General features: G+C 40.6%; 2 protein-coding genes across 3 annotated transcripts in view; one reads left to right on the forward strand and one right to left on the reverse strand.

The window, feature by feature from the left end:
• Positions 1–18,785, reverse strand: part of Rps8l1 (ribosomal protein S8 like 1) — a 995,681-nt gene that overhangs the window by 971,979 nt on the left and 4,917 nt on the right. The window lies entirely within an intron of this gene.
• The window catches only part of Myo3a (myosin IIIA), a 216,088-nt gene that overhangs the window by 187,995 nt on the left and 9,308 nt on the right, over positions 1–18,785 (forward strand). For both annotated transcript variants that reach the window (NM_001419731.1, XM_063276705.1), the window contains 3 exons: positions 13,725–13,831; positions 16,594–16,634; positions 17,744–17,887. In NM_001419731.1, the coding sequence (NP_001406660.1) occupies positions 13,725–13,831; positions 16,594–16,634; positions 17,744–17,887 (292 nt within the window). The remainder of the gene's footprint in view (positions 1–13,724; positions 13,832–16,593; positions 16,635–17,743; positions 17,888–18,785) is intronic.

Consider the following 18,785-nt stretch of genomic DNA (forward strand, 5'->3'; position numbering starts at 1 on the left):
TAGCGGATATGAAAAGCATTGTGACCAGCACTTACATGAAGTTATCTCCACGATATGATGACTTGGGATTCTTTGATCCCAATAGCCAGGAGTAGTCTAGCTAGATCATATGGTAGGTCTATTTTCAGTTTTATGAGAAACCTCCATGGTGGTTTCCACAGATAGGCTGGCCTGGTTTATGTTCCCATTAGTAGTGTGTAAGGGATCTCTTAAGTCCACATCCTCTGCAGTAGCATCCTCAGTCAGTCTGCTCCACCTCTGGCATTATCTAGCTCTGGTTCTCTCAGGACATGCAAAGTCCTCAGGGTCCTCTATGTCTCTGAAGGATCGGGTAGAGCTCACAGTCCCCAGTTAGTTGTCCATGAGTTACCATCAGGACAACCATGACCCCTGCTGGCCTCTACAACCTCCAGAATGGGAGCAGGATGTCCTGCAAGCAGGATCAGAAAACCAGAAATCCAAAGTATTACCTCATTCATTCTTGTTCCAGGAAGCCTTTTCTCTGTGGCTTATCATGTTCTGGGGTAGCTGTGGGGTGGAATGGGGTAGGGGTGGGAGGCAGTGGGGGGGGGGGGTGCTGCTACTAAAAGCCTCAGGAGTCCTACCCAACCAGCCCAGCCCTACTGACTCTTCAGGAGTCTTCTAAGAAAATCTTTTATTTCCCTTCACTCTCAAGACCTTTGCTCTCTTGACAGATATCAGACTCCATTTCTGTAATGTGTAGCTTTCAGCAAAGCTAGGAAGAGTCCTATGAGCTTGTTTAGCTTCTTTTGCTTTCCTTTCCAAAATCTCTGACTCCAAAAAAAAAAAAAAAAAAAAAGACTGTGGCTATTTGCCTGACCTGGCAGAAAGGAACAGTATCTTCAAGTTCCTGTCAGTTACCAGGTCACATAACAAACACAGCTGTGCACACAGTGGCCTTGGGTGCTGCTATTCTCCTGCCCCCTGACTTTAGCCAGAACATCTATCAGTGAGAAGAAAAAAATTCAGCAAGAGCCCATTAGGTTGGCTCCTGCCCACGTCCTGTGCTACAGGGACAAAATGGGGTAGAGGACAGTAGCTGAAGATTGCTCTAGGTTTCATATGCAGCTGAAGATGCAGGTGGTGTGAGAACTCAGAAAAGCCAGGCAAAGGCCAGCAGTTCACACTCTGTCCACTGAACAAAGGTAGGAGGTGAGGTAGGAGGCAGAGTCCTGGAGAGGAATCTAGGCCGCTGGTGTGCTGCCCAGCTTTCTGCTTTGTTCTTCTTGGGAAGGCTGGGCAGGACTGAGAGCAGAGCCCACAGGAGCTCACTTTATTCCCCAATCTCCCACTGTCTCCTCCTGAGCTGATGTGTATCAGGAAGAAGGCTGTAACTCCAGGTGTTGTCCCTTGCGTGTGCAGAGAACCTGTGTTATGCTCTACCTCTAATGTCCTGCACGTTCAGTAGTAACAAGAAAGTGCCTAGGAGAGATCTGGATTGGAGATGGCTCGACAGAGCAGAGCCCAGGAATAAAGTGCAGTGTTGGGAGATGCCTTCCATCATGAAGCAGAGCTAGATGAGGTGGTCGCCCAGCAGATACTGACATGTGACCACAGAGTAAATGGCCTCTCTACATTAATGGCAAGGAGCTGCTAACATTTCCCCTCCTCTCCAATTTGGATTTGGCTCCAGTTATGAAAAGGGGAAGCCCAGATGTTCGTACCCTGAATTAAGACAACTGAAAGTGAGCACGGTGAGCAGAATTCGCTGAAAACAGTGAGAGAAGGCAATGGGGAGTGGTCCAAAGAATACAGTACTTGCCGTGCAAGCATGAACACCAGAGTCTGGATCCCCAGCACAGGGGCAAGGAGCCTGCTGAGTGCAGCTGCCTGCTCATAATACCAGCACTCACAAAGTAGATACAGACACCCAGGGCCAAGGCTTAGCTCCTGTTCAAAACACACAATTCACTCCTTCAGTCCTTGCTGGTTTTCTTATATGGCTTGTTTCTAAGCTCCTCTGGTCAAAGAAGACCTGAAACAGATATTCTTAGTTAGTTGGAACAGCAGACAGTTCATGTAAGGAAACGGTTTTATGTTGGAGACGTCCTTCAGTATAGAGAAAGGATTCAGGCAGACAGCTGCTATACTGTAAACCCCTATGAGCACAGACTCAGCAAGCCTGCACTTCCTCCCACACCCTGTACCTGTAAGAAAAAATCCATTTAGTGAACCAAATAAGGCTCACTTTCAAATAATTCCACCATTAAAATGATGCAGACTTGATTAATCGTTTCATGCATCAAAAGTCAGCAGGTATCTTTCTTCATTGCTATGCCCAATTCTCTTTTTAAGAACTTAGTAAGCCTCTGATAAGTCATGCAAAAACTGGAATGTTCCAGTCATACCCCCCCAAGCCCTAGAAAACATATAAAACCTAGGAGGAACCATATATTTTTCAAATTAATTTTAACTAATTATGCCCTTAAAGAGAACTTCATATATTTCTGTGAAATATTGAGTTTATACCAAAATGTCAAGTAGAACAATGTTCAAATGAAGGTTAACTGCCTAATTACAAAGTTTAGAAATCACAGCAGTGTGTATTCATTTTATGTATTTGGTCCTGTTTTAAATGAACTTGATAAGAGCCAACTATACCACATTTCACTGACAGGAATGGTACTGTATAGTTTTATGTCAACTTGACACATGTTAAATCACCGAGAGGAGGAAACCTCAATTAAGAGAATAAGATGGGGCTGGAGGCAAGCCCATAGGACATTTTAATTCATGATTAATCAGCAAGAGTGTTGTGGGTGGTGCCTTCCCTGGGCTGCAGTCCAGGGATAAACAAGCCATGATGAATGATCCAGTAAGCAGCACTCCTCCGTAGCCTCTGCACCAGCTCCTGCCTCCAGTTTCCTTCCCTGTTTTAGCTCCTGCCCTGACTTCCTTTGGTGATGAACAGTGATGTGGAAGTGTAAGCCAAATAAACCCTCTCCCCTCCCCACCCTCGCCAAGTTGCTTTGGTCATGGTATTTCAACATAGCAACAGTAACTAAGACAAGAACACAGTGCCTAGGATATGTGAGCTAGAAGTTGGTCATTTGGTTACAAATCCTAAGAAACTCTCTTGCACTCAGCCATGTCCAGTCATGTCACCTGAACTGCATGAGTGCTTTCACCAGGAGGCGGGGAGGATGGGAGGGTCTTCTTCATTATGTTACACGTGGCATTTGAATGGACCATTGTAAAGAGGGGAAACAGACTGACTGTAGGATAAACAACCCTGGTCCCATGGAGAAGCCTGACTAATCTACCAGGCTGGGTTTGGATGGCACATGCCTAATGAATAAGGATGCTATCATATTTCATTTATATGGTATTGTTGGTCCGTTCCATTCAAGTCAAAGAAGCTCCTTACTCTGCACACATACAGTTGATCAAAGGAAAAACTTTAATATTGTTCTCAGAGTAAATGATAGAGGGGAAATAGCACATTTTTACTTATTTTTAAATTTCAATGTTATTCATAAAATAGTGTGGATGTGTTGGTTACTTCCTTGTCATGTGATAAAATTCCTGCAGGAACAACACAAGGGAGAATTGACTCAGGCTTCCAAGGACTCACGCTCAGTTGCATTTGTGGGGGAGGGATGCACTGGTAACAGGAGGATTTCGCAAAGACTTCATCTGTTCCCTTAGACTATCATGGCATTCATGACAATCAGAGAAAGTACCCTGGCCTGATAATTTTTTTGAGGAGGTTAAATACTAACCCATGAATATTAGTTATAAGATCAGTGTCTAAAAATACACTATGTTTGTTTATTTGTATGTATAGCCCTGGCTGTCCTAGAAATCACTCTGTATACCAGGCTGGCCTCATACTCAGAGATCTGCCTGCCTCTCTCTCCCCAGTGTTGGAATTAAAGCCAAGCACCACCACTACCTGGCCCCATGCTAGTTCTTTTAAAACCTTTCTTTCTAGTAGTATGAAATAATAAATGCATCATATGTGAATTTATCTTTCTTACAATGTTATTATTATAGTATTGTATTATACATTATTATATATTGTATAACTATATTATAGTATAGTATATAATATGTTATTTTGTTGTGTTATTAGTGTGTAAAAGATATTTACTATCACTGCACTAATAAATTAATAATATATTAATATTATTATATTAAGTGCAACTACATAATTCTGTTGGACTCTATCTTGTATTAGTCAGTGCTATAGTGTACAAACATGCTAAGAAACTTTTCAGTGTCGATGCTGCTGGAGTTACTGGCCTTTGTGTGTGTGTGTCTCTACCAAAAATATAATGAGCAGTTGGAAGCTAATTACATTGGTAATTACCTTTCTCCTTTTGTGTTAATTCCACATCCTCTGTAGTCTTGAAAAGATAAAAATCAATGTGATATGAAAAAATAATTTGGCTGCAGAAATTTTAATTGTTTGCATTTCAAGCTTTTAGTTTTAAAGTGTTTTATTGTGATGAATTCAGTCAGCATGACAGGAATCCATTCTTGTGGAAGTAAGATAAACAGCTTTAAAACAATATTTGATCTGTTACTTTTTATATTTTATGAATATAATGTTTTAAATTACTTTTAAGAATCACCATTCAATATTAATTTAAATGACTCTTGGTTATAAACTTGTCAATAAAGACCACACTTCAAATAAAGAAGTGGCACTGTGATCTGATTGCCAACTCAAGTAGATTTAGTGACTCACACCTCTGCATGTGTCTGGAAAGGCATTCCCTGAAACCACGGATCATAAGGACTCGCCCAATGGATAGATTCGTCTTTGTGGAGTTTGAATATGATGGTGTTACTGGGGCTACAGGACAAAAATATGGTTATATAAATGAAGCTAAGGCCGGATTGTTTTTAATCTACAAATAAATAGAAATAATATTGTACCGACTAAACTATGAGAATACTAAAATACTGCCTTCTATAACGGCAATTAATTTTGCACAAGTAATTACTTGATATAATATGCTTTTCTAAGAAAAACATTGCAATAGTAATTCCATCAAAGAATTACTTGCAAACAAGAATTACCTTTCAAAGAACTTACCATTTTTAGGCAAATGCCTTGAGTTGTTCAGAGAATAGTGAATATCCATGGTGTGTGTGTTATGGTTGAAGGAAAACTGTGAAAAATAAAGGCATCTATTTTCAGAAGTCCATATGTCTTAGAACAAAAGTTCTGGAAGCAACATTTCCTTAAAAGTTGAGTCGGTCAATCTCAGTTATAGACTTAGATATAAATTCCTGAAAATAGTGCTTGCCGGTGGAATGCAATTGCATATAGGTAAGACTGTCCAAATAATACATGTGGATATAATACTATATTAAAAGGTCAGAAGAAAAAGCTGTCTTTATAAATAGCAAAGCCATTTTTAATAAAATCCAGAACCTGTATTGATAACGTGTAAGCCTCGTAAACTAAAAACTGAAGGATATTTTTAGCAATATGGACATCTCCTAAGCTAATACAAATATCACAATTAACTATGAAACAATAGAAACTTCTATTAAAGAGGTGAGGTAAAATTAAATGTAAAAGAGCAACGATATGTGTTGCTGCAGATACCGGAAAGTAGAGAAGTTTCTGAGGGACATAATTATCAAAGAGGAGAGATAAGATGGTGTAAGAATGACAAGATAATATGAGTCTGGCCTTAAAGATGCAAAGAATGGGTCTCAGCAATAATTTGTACCAGCAACAAAGTAAAGTAAGGATATATAAAAACAGATAATAGGTAGAAGATAGATAAGTAGGTGGATAGATAGATAGATAGATAGATAGATAGATAGATAGATAATGGATAGATAGGTATATAGATAGATGATAGATGATAAAGATGATATAGATGGAAGATAGATAGATAGATAGATAGATAGATAGATAGATAGATAGATAGATGATAGAGATGATATAGATAGAAGATAGATAGATAGATGATGGATAGATAGGTAGATAGATAATAGATGATAGAGATGATAGAGATAGAAGATAGATAGATGATGGATAGATAGGTAGATAGATGATAGATGATAGAGATGATATAGATAGAAGATAGATGATGGATAGATAGGTAATAGATAGATGATAGATAATAGAGATGATAGAGATAGAAGATAGATAGATAGATAGATAGATAGATAGATAGATAGATAGATGATGGATAGATAGGTAGATAGATAGATAATAGATGATAGAGATTAGATAGATAGATAGATAGATAGATAGATAGATAGATAGATGACAGAGATTAGATAGGTAGATAGATAGATAGATAGATAGATAGATAGATAGATAGATAGATGATAGATACATACATACATACATGCATACATACATATGTAGATGATACATACATTGATGATAGATATAATAGATAACCTTTCTCATAAAATAGTACAATGGAAAAAGAACTTATTAGAAATAATAGTGGAAAATTAATATGTTGAAATGAGGTTTACCAGGAAACCACAAAGATCCATGACAGGATGGTGTGTGCAAAGTGAGATATCATGAAACTGGAAGGATTTAAAGTGTTGTATTCAAAATATCTGCCCTAGAACATTAATGTTCATAAAGATTATTCACAAATTTCAGACAAAAAAGCATGTGACTAGCAAAATGAATAAAATAATGTGTTCACTAAACACGCAGTATAAAAAGTCAATTACACAATAATGAGACTGAGCAGGCCTAAAATCAACCTGGTATTTATTAAACGGTAGATTGCAAGCCAACAAAATGCTTAAAACTGTCTCTGATTTGAGGGAGAAGACGTTCCATAGATTCTTACTCTTCACTGACCATGCAAACCTTTCCCAGATTTGTTTTCCCTTTAAGGTTGAGGAATACAGAAAGCACCACGTGTGGCCTGACTACTTCAGTGTCTGTGCTCAGAAAAAGGCAAATCATAAAGATAAAGCTGACACAGTTCACGATGAAGGCTCGCCGTCCTAGGACAGCAGTGCCCTCCCAGTCACCATCTGAACCACTATATGCCCCTGTGTGCCTCTGCTGGGGTACCCTCCTCTGACACAGCCGTGCAAGATGTCTGTGGGCAAAAACCAGAGCTAGGGGCTGGAGAGATGACTCGGGAGTCATCTGCTCTTCCAGAGGTCCTGAGTTCAATTCCCAGCAACTACATGGTGGCTCACGACCATCTATAAAGGGATCTGATGCCCTCTTCTGGTGTGTCTGAGGACAGTACAGTGTGTGCAGATACATTAAATAAATAAATAAATAAATAAATAAATAAATAAATAAATAAATAAATCTCCTTTTTAAAAAAGTCAGAGCTAATCCCATAGGCTAGAACAAGACTAGTCTTTGAGACCTAAAATGGCCGACTTCAGCTCAATGAAGATGACAAAACTACATAGTGTATATATAGGGATATGTCCAAGAGGCAAGAGTCACCAAGTAGGGAGCTATGGCTCTCCTTCTACTAGCAGGGATCGCTTTTTCCTTGTTTTCTTTGATGTTGCTTTAAAAAAAATGGCAGGAGGTGTGTGCTGTCACACTGTCTCTGAGTTCATGTGCGCATCAGTCCTATGTGTCTCTCTGGGAGACACTGTTGCCTTGGAGACGGCCATTACCTCTGACCCTTACAATCTCTCTGCCTTCTCTTATCCTTAAGAAATCACTTAACCTTGAAGAAATATTCTGTTAAGGACGGAGTGCTCCAAAGTCACCACCTGCTCACTGTGCAGTTGTAGATCTCTATGTTAATTTGCATCTAATGCCATAAGAAGCTTCTCCGATGAGGTTTGAGTGAGGCCCTGGCTGATCTATGGGTATAGCGATATGTCATTAAGAGTTATTTTATTGTTGTGTTTATTTAGCAGAATAATGGTTAGGCCCATGATCTATCTGAGAAGTCTCTGGATCTTGGCCACTAGCAGTGTCAGGTATAGATTCCATCTCATGGGTTGGGGCCTAAATCCAATCAAAAAGTGATTGGTTACTCCATAACATTTGTGCCATTACTGCAACAGAGTACCATGCAGGCAGGTCACTGCTGGAGGTCACAGGATATGTATTTGAGTTATATTTATGACTGCCTTTCTCCTCCTCCAATAGCAGGCAGAATACCTTCCAGCACATATGGGGGAATATATCTTTAAAAAGATGATAGGAGAGCCAGGCAGGGACGTAAACAATCTCGAAGTTCCATGTGTTTGTAACAAGTGCCCAAAGCAGAGAATTAACAACACTGAAAGTCCATGGTAGCAATGGATGTGAGCCAGTCCTGATGTCCAAAGTCCGGGATGTGTAGCTTGGATGGGGAAGGAGCAGTAGCTATCATGCTGAGAAGGTCAGAAGACTGGAACAGATCCACTCAAACAGGAAAACACACCCCATCCGTGCTGCAAGGACGCTCAGCCAAAACAAGCCCTTTACCTTACCCCTGCTCCCCTTGGTTAGCTCAAGAGAACCAGGAGTACCCAGAAGAAAAGCAAGAGTAAAGTAAGCCCAGTGAGAACTGAGCAGGTCTCCCAAATAGAAAGGAAGGAGCTCAAGCCAGGCAAAGAGGAGTGCTTGGCCCTAAGCTGTACACTCAGGACCTGGATTCAGATCTCTAGGTTTCTGACCCTGGCTGGAAGCAGATGGGGAAATGCCAACAGTCACTATCCCTGGATGACATTGCTTCTACGGTGCCTAAGAGGTTCTGAAGAATTCTATAGGTCTTTCTACTTCTTGAAGGTCACAGCCTGCCGAGAGGAAATGGAATTTTACAAAAACTGAACAATGGTTTCTTAAGAAAAGGATTAAGGTAGCTTAATGCAGCTGCTGACACCTGATTTAGGCACTTCTGCAAATCATACTCTTTGTGATCACTTAAATAAAATAGTGTGGTTATTACCGAAATGAGAAAAATAAAAATACTAGAGTTTAACTTTCTAAAGCAACTGCCAGCAATGAGTTTCATATTTGTCTCCTTCTGAGTGCAAAATATTGAAATCCTCATCAATTTATTATCCAAAAGGTACACTTCTGATAAATTAAAACACTTAGGGAAATTATTACCAGCACTACAGTATGAATAAATGCCTTGCCTCATGGCTGTAACCTTTGCAAGCTAACGTTTATCATTCACATCACATGAAATAGCCACAGACCTAATTCTGCTACTGCCAACATTGATACACTGTGCAAAGTCGTGATTATAAATGTTTGTGTCATTTTTGTAATTATGGGGACAGGGAGATTAGTTGACAAGGTTTGTGTTCCTCCAAAGGAACAAAATGAGGAAGGACATCAGGGCATACAATAAACTTGTGCCTTTCTTCTGTGCTGATAAACTCACAGAAAAAGGAGAGGGAAAGTTTGTACAAACCAGAAAACAAAACAGTCCATGGAAATTTGGCAGAGCAATCAGACTTATCTTTTATTTCCTGGTTATTCACCTCAGAGGACAATGTCTTAGGAAGCCACCCTTGAATAATATTCAGCCCCCTGTTTTATGTTGTTCTGGTGAAGAGGAGAGGCTGAAAAACTAAGCAGATATGAATTTTATAAAACATAGACATAACTTAGAAATTATGAAGTTTCAATTCAGTGAATTTGTACTTTGCTCGGACTATGATATTCTCATACCCACGTGTATATTTTTAAATATTTTTATAAATGTGTTCTTAGTGTGCATTTTCTTTTCTTCTGCTCCCTTCCCCTCATTCCAACCAGCTTTCCTCCCCTCTTCGGAACCCTTGTTATAAAACACAAATTCTTCCCTACATTTTGTAAATATGTGTCTATGTTCTTACTTGCTATGTCTCAAGTTTTACCGCTATGGGAAGTGTTGAAGTAAACATCGTTGAAGTTATTTTTGTTTACTAGCATTATAATTGCTTGAGATAGACTTCAGGGGTGATAGGATGGCTGAGAGAAGAGATGTTTTGTCTGTTTGTTTTTTATTGTGAGTTTTCTTTCCTTGAAGACTGTAACAATTGGTATTGGCTTCAGCGATCTGTGAACGTATACTTGTTCTGACACCCTGTCCATAAGAATCATGTCCCTTTGTAAGCACTGCTCATGAGTCTAGGGTAAAATGATCCTTGTTGCAGCATGCCCCCACCCTGTCAAAGCACTCTTGGTGCAGATTTATTTTATTACTTTGCTCATCTTGGTCTTCACATCAGGATCTTTTATCTGTGTTCATTTGGGCTTTTGTCCTTCTTCTATGGAGCTAGGAATTGAACCTAGATCCTCGAACATGCCAAGCAAGGGTTGCATCACTGAGCCACTCACAGCCCCCAGTTCCTTAGCTATTCATGGTGAGCAAATATGTATGCTTTCTGACTCCTGGATTCTGATTAAAGTGTTTATAGTATTTAAGTGTTTCATGAATTCACGTGGATTTTCTTCCCAGAGCCTCATTGGTTGTCTTATTAACATTTATCTTTGGAGCATTGGATATTTGTTTTATATGTGATGACAAGCCAGTGACCTAGTTAACAAAAGTGTGCTGAACATCTACTGTTCACACAGCACCATGCCTGTCAGCTAATGTGGATGCAAACTGCCAGACAGCTCCAAACCCCTCCCCAATGATGCCCACCATCCAAGGCCAGGAGTTCAACAGGAGGATCCAAAACCTAAATAAGAATCTCTCTCACATGCAGCTCTCTATGCCCATTGAATAAAAGCATCATAGACAAAAGTCTAAAGCAGCCAGAGTTGGGCAGCAGCTTAGGGGATAAAGTGCTTTATCCCTGCAAGCACAGGGACCGGAGTTTGGACCCTCAGTGCCCATATAAAAACCAGGCATTCGTGGTGACCACAAGAAAAGCAGTAGAGAGGCAGAGACAGGGATCCCAGGGGCAGGCTGGCTGTCTAGACTGTCAGGAATTGTCAGGCTCCTGGTTCATCAAGAAACCCTGGCTCAGTAAATAAAGTGGAGAACAATCAAAAAAAAAAAAAAAACAAAACAAAACAAAAAAAAAGACATCTATTGTTGACCAACATACAGAGAGAGAGACAGGCAGAGACAGAGACGGCGAGATAGACAGAAGGAGACAGAGACTCAGAGAGAGAGGGAGGGAGAAAGAGAGAGAGAGAGAGAGAGAGAGAGAGAGAGAGAGAGAGAGAGCGCAATAGCAACCAATACCAGGCAGTAGCCACGAATGCATGGGTTCTATATTCTTCCTCTAGGGCTGCCACAATAAGTCACAAACATTATGGCTTTACCAGCCTAACTATTGCCTTCCATCCTGTCCATAAGGTCACAGTGAGGTCACAGTATTGTCAGCAGGGTTTCTCTGAGCTCTTGTTTGTAGTGCAGTTTTCCGTGTGTGTGTGTGTGTGTGTGTGTGTGTGTGTGTGTGTGTGTGTGTGTGTGGTGTATGACAATGGAGGCCAGAAGAGGTAGTCAGATTCCCACGGAGCAGGGGTTATGGGAGGTTGCTAGGTGCCTGATGTGGGTGCTGGGAACCAAATTACGGAGCAGCAAGCACGTTTAACAACTACTGGACTGTTGTTCCAACCCCAGCCAGAAAACTTTCATTAGATTTTCTTATATGTTTCCTGAAGTTCTGGGGATTCAAGAATAAACAAGAAAGGGATTCCACCTTTAGAAATAGAGTCCTTAGGTTGGACGGTATGAAATGGTGGATGATGCTCCAGTACACAGGGATCGGGGATAATAGGACAGAAAGGGACATACAGTATGTCTATGGGGGCATCCTTGACCTTCCAGAATAACTGTTCATGGAGAAATGGCCCAGTGGTTAAGAGCACTATCTATTCTTGTGGAGCAGATTCCAAATATCCACCTGGTAGCTCGCAGCCTTGTATAACCCTGGTTCCAGAGGATCCAGCATCTTCTGGTCTCCACCGACACTAGGCAGTCATGCGTTATGCTGACAAAGCACTCATATGCAGAAGGCAAACAAATACAACTTTTTAAAATAATGAAATATTTTATTTAATACTCACACGTGCACATTAATATATTTTATATAAGTCCACCCTCCCATCTTCTCGCTCTCCCTCTTTTCTCACTGTGTTGCTTCCCAAACAACTCCATGTGCTCTCTCTTTCTTTTTCCCCTTCTTTTAATTTTTTTAATTTATATATAAGTACACTGTAGCTGTCTTCAGACACACCAGAAGAGGGCATCAGATCTCATTACAGATGGTTGTGAGCCACCATGTGGTTGCTGGGATTTGAACTCAGGGCCTCTGGAAGAGCAGTCAGTGCTCCTAACCATTGAGCCATCCCTCCAGCCAGTGCTCTCTCTGAGTCTTTTTATTGTATGGGATGAGGTACTGGAGCAGGGGTAGCATGTCAGGGGCCTCGGACAGGAAAAAACACCCTCCCCCAACAGCCATCACTTGTTAATAGCTTCATAGTCAAGAGTTGGGACTTCACAAGCCCCTCCCCCAGCCATGCTTGATCTTATTCAAGAATTAGTATAGCAGCTTGTGTTCTCATACTAATTATGTTACCCACAAACCTGTTTACAATGTCCTGCACATAGACTAAAGAAGCCTGCCCCCCCCCCCCAGGTTGGCTCTGACTGGGAAATAAAGTTGCCAATGGCCAATGGCCGGGCAGGGTGAAAGAGGCAGGACTTTTATGATTCTTGGGCAAGAAACACGGAAAAGGAAGAAGGAATTCCACCATGAGAAGGGCTTGGGACTTACCACTCCATGAAGGAAAGGAGGATGAGACAGCAAAAGTGTAGGTACTAAGAGAAAGCAGCCCCATTGTAGGGCTGCCCAGAAGGGAGCAGGGCAGCAAAGAGAAAATACAGATTTATAGAATGTTAACTCAGGAATACCAGAGGGAAATGTGTGCTGGCTGTGGAGAGGTTCAGAAAATGCCCAACCATTGAGCTAGTAAGGCACATTGGAAATAATGCTGCATATATATATCTTTCACTGGCAAATCCAAAGAGCTCTGGTGGGGCTAGAAAGGCCTGCAACCCGCCAGGAGCTCAATGCAGATTGTCTACTCAGCGGTACATATTAGGCTTCATTGTGGCAACTTAAGCAAAATGTGTCTAGTTGTTTCTTCTTCCACTGCCCTTCTCTGCCGCCTTCCTCCTTTGTGCCTAACCAGTTCCGGTAGCCATGTTCAATGGGATCCGCAAGAATACTTAGACTAAATAGAGATAATTCGATAGATGCAGGGCCAAGAACTTCTTTATTCTCAGAATCTTTTTGTTCCTTGCTTGCCTGGCGATTATTCTAATTCTTTGCCATCTTCAGTTTATTTTTGTTACAACGGCCTTATTCTGATACATCAATTCAAACTTTAAGTGGTATTAGAGTCAAATTAAAATTTAATCACAGGCAACTTTCGGTCCTGCTAAAAATACCAAGTATATATAAAACATCTTTATTATATAGACATATATTATATAATCTATATATAAACTAATACTGTATTTTTCTATTTTTGCCATTCAGATAAAAGTGAGATAAGTAGATTTGACCTATATATTCTAAGAAAGGTCCTGATCTCATCTCTCCTATGAACCTGTGTCCCTTTTCCACATCACCAAACTCTTCTTGCCTTTTATTATATCTCCCCTCTTCCAAAGTCCTAGACTCCAGACAACTGGAGGAAAACATACAACCAGAAGAATAATATGGGTGGATGGGTAACAAGTACAGTTTGCATGCGCAGAAGCTCTTATTTATCTAAAGGAAAACACTGTACAGTTTCCAGAGTTCAGAACTTTTTATGATCACCCATCTTATAGGTGTCTCTAAAGGAGAAGAGTCAAAAATATTGAGACCTCCAAGACGACCTCGGAAACCTAAAACATTAAATAACCCTGAAGACTCCACATACTACTATCTACTCCATGTAAGTGGCTCATTCTTACAATTAAACTGAAGACCAGTAGAAACTGTGACTGCATTGGCTGCCTCAGAAGAAGGCCTTACAACATGAAGACCCTCCTTAGATTCTATTTCAGAGATACCCCATTTGATGGCACCTTTGTATTCCTCTAGCCCTCTTCCTCACGGTCCTGTCCTCTCTTGTAATCTTGGACCTACACTGAGTTCTCCTAGAAACGTTTTCTGTAGTTGCTTTTCTTAGTTGGGGTTTCATTGCCATGAAGAGATATCATGACCACTCCAATTCTTATAAAGAAAAACAATAAATTAATACAGTTTCAGAGGTTTAGTCCGTTATCATCTTGGTAGGAAATATGGCACCATGCAGACAGATATGGTACTAGAGAAGGAGCTGAGAGTTCTACATCTTGGTCTGCAAGCAACAAGAAAGAGAATGTGATAACACTGGACATAGCTTGAGCATAGGAGACCTCACAGTACCCCCACAGTGACATACTTCCTCCAAAAAGGCCACACCTCCTACAGTGCCACACCCTATGGGCCAAGCATTCAAACATGAGTCTATGGAAGACATTCCTATTCAAACCACTGCATCACTTATCTGAGTTTACATACAAATATCAACCTTAAAAAAAAGTTTATGTTGTGTGTAGTTTTATGCTACTACCTTTGCTCCAGGAGGATGGCCGTGCAACCAACCCCTTCCAGCTTTCCTTTTGTTCTACCTGCCTTTAGCTCCAGGAGGTAACCACACTACATGCCTTGAATATGTGGATAAAAGACACACACACACACACACACACACACACACACACACACACACACACACACAGTTTGTTCCTTTCCAACTTGTCTTAGGACACAATTGCTGGGCACCACTATCTCCAGCCTGGAAAAGCATGCCCTTAACAATATTTTTATCTCTGCTCCTCCCACCTGCCCTTAACTTCAGTAGCTAGTCTCACCTGGCCCCTGTCAAACATCCGTGACCACCCACCTGTAGCTGTGGCCAGAGGTCCCAGCCCCTCCCTTACCTCACATGGCTGCTGGCTTCTTTTTCCTCCAAAGCATACAGAAACTCTCCCCCTCTCCTTTCTTGCATCTACCTGCCTCCTCCAGGGACCTGGAAGTTCCACCTATCCCTTCCACCCAGCAATTGGCCCATGGCTTTATTCACTGATAAATTAAGACCAATTGGGAAACAGGACGGCATCAGAACTGCTGGTCCATTGTGGGAAACCCCTCCAGATAGAGACCTTCATTTAAGGGAGTATGTTGTCAACCAAGTAGTAAAAGAGAAGTGAATGTTTGTTGTGCTTCTGCAAATTCCAGGCCAATAGTGAGATGTATTCACAACCATTGTGAGAGCTGATCCTAGAACCAGCTCTTAATATTATGTTCACATCTCAGGTCAGAATTGTGAGACACAGGTAAAAAGCTTAGCCTTCCCATCAGGACCCTTAACTTTATTGAGGTCTCCGGGATCCACTCAGTTGGCAAGCATGAGAAGTCATTGGTATGGCCTCTACTACACTCTATTCCTTTCCCCTCATGTTTCAGTCCTCCTTACACACCACTGACATCACCTTGGTTTCTCAAAACCAAGAGGATCATGTCCTTCCTTTTATACCTGGCACCTATGCCAGTTGTTCTACCTTATGCCTTTTGGTTACTCAAGTATCCTCCTTCTCCAACCAAGCAAGAGTCCCCCACACCATGCCCCAATTGTGACTATCACCACTTCTCAGTCAGACTATTTCAGGTTTCAAATCTCATCCTCCCCAACCTACACCAGAAAATATATCTAAACTGTAAATCTGATTATTTTTCTCCTCCGACTGGCTCAGCATAAGGTCCAGAATCCAATGTCTTCTTCACTGGGCATAGAACTTCTGACCCATGTTGACACACAATACAAAATTGCTTAAACTCTCGCAGTGATCAACATCCTCTAAGCCTCCAAAGCCTTTGGCCCCAGAGCTCCCTCCATTTCTAATATTTATTCAATCTACATTCTGTGCTGCCACAGAGGAAAACGACTTCCCCATGCCCTTGAAAACCCAGAGAATCTGAGAGTTCACTGGAAACAGGATTCTTACACCACAGGCAGAAAATGTAGCTCACACTGGGTCAATGTGCCATGTTTCTGCATGATGCTTTGCTCCCTCGTGATGTTGCCCAGAATTCAGACTTACAACTTCTTCTCCTTTCAGTTCCTTAGACTAATCTCATTGACCACCATGATGCCGACCATTGCCAAGATCAGAAACTTTGTCCCTGGCTTAGATCTCTCCTCTAGTTCCAAAAGCAAATAGAAAGCCACCTAAAGTTTATTACATAATCTACATGGACATACACCCAGAGAGATCCAGGTATAATCATTCATACAGCTGGGTTGGGCTATATCGCATGTCGTACAAATTGCCGTGAGAATACAAAACGGCTTTTAGTATAACCATCAAAGCAGCAAATTCTACAACATTTTTATCACTCCAAAATGAAACTCTATCCTTTATCAGTCACTTCCACACCATTCCTGAGCCATGTCCTAGAAAAATCACTCATCAACTGTCAACTATGTATTGCCTCTTCTAGAATTCCATATAAACAGAATCACATAGTATGCGTTATATGAAATACTTTTGTCAGCTAGAAATCACTTATCCTGATTCTCCCTCTCTCTCTCATCTACCATTAAAATAATAAATATTATACAATATGATTTAATACTACTATATATCTTTTCATTCTTTCTACTCCCTTTAGAAGTCAACCCAAGAAGAAAAACGAAGACCAAGAAAAGACAGGTAATTATCTTTTCTAAACTATAGCACCATTTTGTTCAAATAAAACTATAAATCTTTATGTTCAAATTTAATTGCAAATCACATATTTGTAAAATAGCATGACCCCCAACATATGTATATGCTAAGTGTGAGGGCTATATGGAACCTATAAATTAAACATACTGAGCCAGAGCTATACAAAGCGTTTGCTTAGAACTCAACTATGATTGGATGCATTACATCATTGAGACTGACTACTTTTCTCTGCCCTTTTAATAATGGTGAGGAAGTAATCAGAACACTTCAACATCTACAGATGTTCTTTCCCTTTTTACTTTATGGTCTTTTGATACATGCTAAATGTCACATTTTGTACTTTTTGAGGATTTTGGGGATGGCAAGTGTTGCGATTTTTGTAGGTATGGCACACTTATCGTCACATGATTTTTCCTTTCCTATAATATTTCAGTCTTCCAATATTTTGGCATTTTAATCTTTGACATTTAATCATGTCAGATGACTTTCAGACAATGCTAGGAATGGAAGAAGGGGCTTTATAAATAAAGCATAAATAAAGTTCCCTATGACCTGGTGGTACCTATCACAAAAACCAGTTGAGGCTGTGGATGAAACATTTGAAAATACTTCGTAATAACTCATCAAGGCCAATTCTCATGTCAGTTATCTATGAGTCTGATGTGAATGTGAATGTAGGCTGGCCAAACTGGAAACCATTGTCTCTGGCAGTTCTAGAAACTACCAGTTCATGTTAAGTGAAACCTGATTAAAAAAAAAAAAATCCAGCAGCTAATTGATGTTTTATTCAATGTAAGAAATAGGAGATTCTTTTCTTTTTTTTTTCTTTTTTTCAGAGCTGGGGACCGAACCCAGGGCCTTGCTCTTGCTAGGCAAGCGCTCTACCACTGAGCTAAATTCCCAACCCCAGGAGATTCTTTTAATTAACAGGGTGTGCTTATTTTTTTCACCTCAAGACTTCTCCCATGTATGTGAGCATGTATGTGATGCTCTTAAGTTACAAAAAAGGCTTCAAAAGAAGAAAGCACTTAGCCTGTAATTCAAGTGAATAGAAACCAGACTGATAAGTAGCATGTCTGTGTGTTCATTTGCAGTCAAGGAAAGTTATTAGGTTTGGAAGATTTCTATTATAAGGAACTTTTTCCCACTCATTTCGGACCCAAGGCACATAGCTCTAATGCAAGAGAATGGAAAGCACAGGAGGAACCCCAGGATCAGCGCATTGAGAGTAATGAGAGGTAATAACATTCAGTCTGTATCATACTCAGTGATAAACTTTGAATAGAAATTCAAAAATTCTAATTTAAGCAAGTTTGTTTTATATAGTGGTAAATTAGTTAAACCACTTTGGCTCCTGGTGGGTTGCACACACTGCACCTGCCCAAGAGTTCTCTTGATTTATGAATAAAACACACACACACACACACACACACACACACACACACACACACCAGCTAATTTTGATATGCCTTGATTAGCTCAATGGTTGGGAACTTCTAAACCTCCCTGTGGCTAGCACACACTCCCCTCCAGTACTCTTGGCTTCCACACTTTCTAAATCTATTTTTTATCTTTGCTGCCCTGTTTCCTTCTGGGCAGCACCCCATAGGGCTACATTCCCTTTCTACCTACATCATTGGATGCTTCCTCTCCTGCAGCTCTGAAATCTGACCCTGGTCCCTCTGAGTCAAGGTGATTCTGCACCCCTCTCCCCTGGTCCCTTGTCCTTGCAAACTAAAAGTCCCACCCTGTCTCCCTGCCCAGCCATTGGCTGTGTGGCAATTCTTTATTATCAGTTGAAGCCAGCAGTGATCAGGGACCCTCAGGTTTAGAAGTGTGACTTTTGGGTATCAAAATAAGACAAAGCATTAGAACCAATTCCCAACAGTTTTATATATAGAAAACTGACATCATGTTTTATTGAATCTTTCATCTTATTGGTAATATATTGCTCAAAGTAAAACTGTAAATATCATGGCCATACAATCACGCATCCTATTTTTCCTAGACAAAGTCCCCATTCGCACCTGTTTCCTTGGTACAGTTATCAATATCCTTTTAAATGTGTCAATGATAAAACAAAAGTAATAGACTGTATGGTTATCCTAACTATAGGTAACATGACACATTTTTATC

Source organism: Rattus norvegicus, chromosome 17 (genome assembly GCF_036323735.1).
Source record: "Rattus norvegicus strain BN/NHsdMcwi chromosome 17, GRCr8, whole genome shotgun sequence".
In the NCBI taxonomy this organism is placed as follows: domain Eukaryota; kingdom Metazoa; phylum Chordata; class Mammalia; order Rodentia; family Muridae; genus Rattus; species Rattus norvegicus.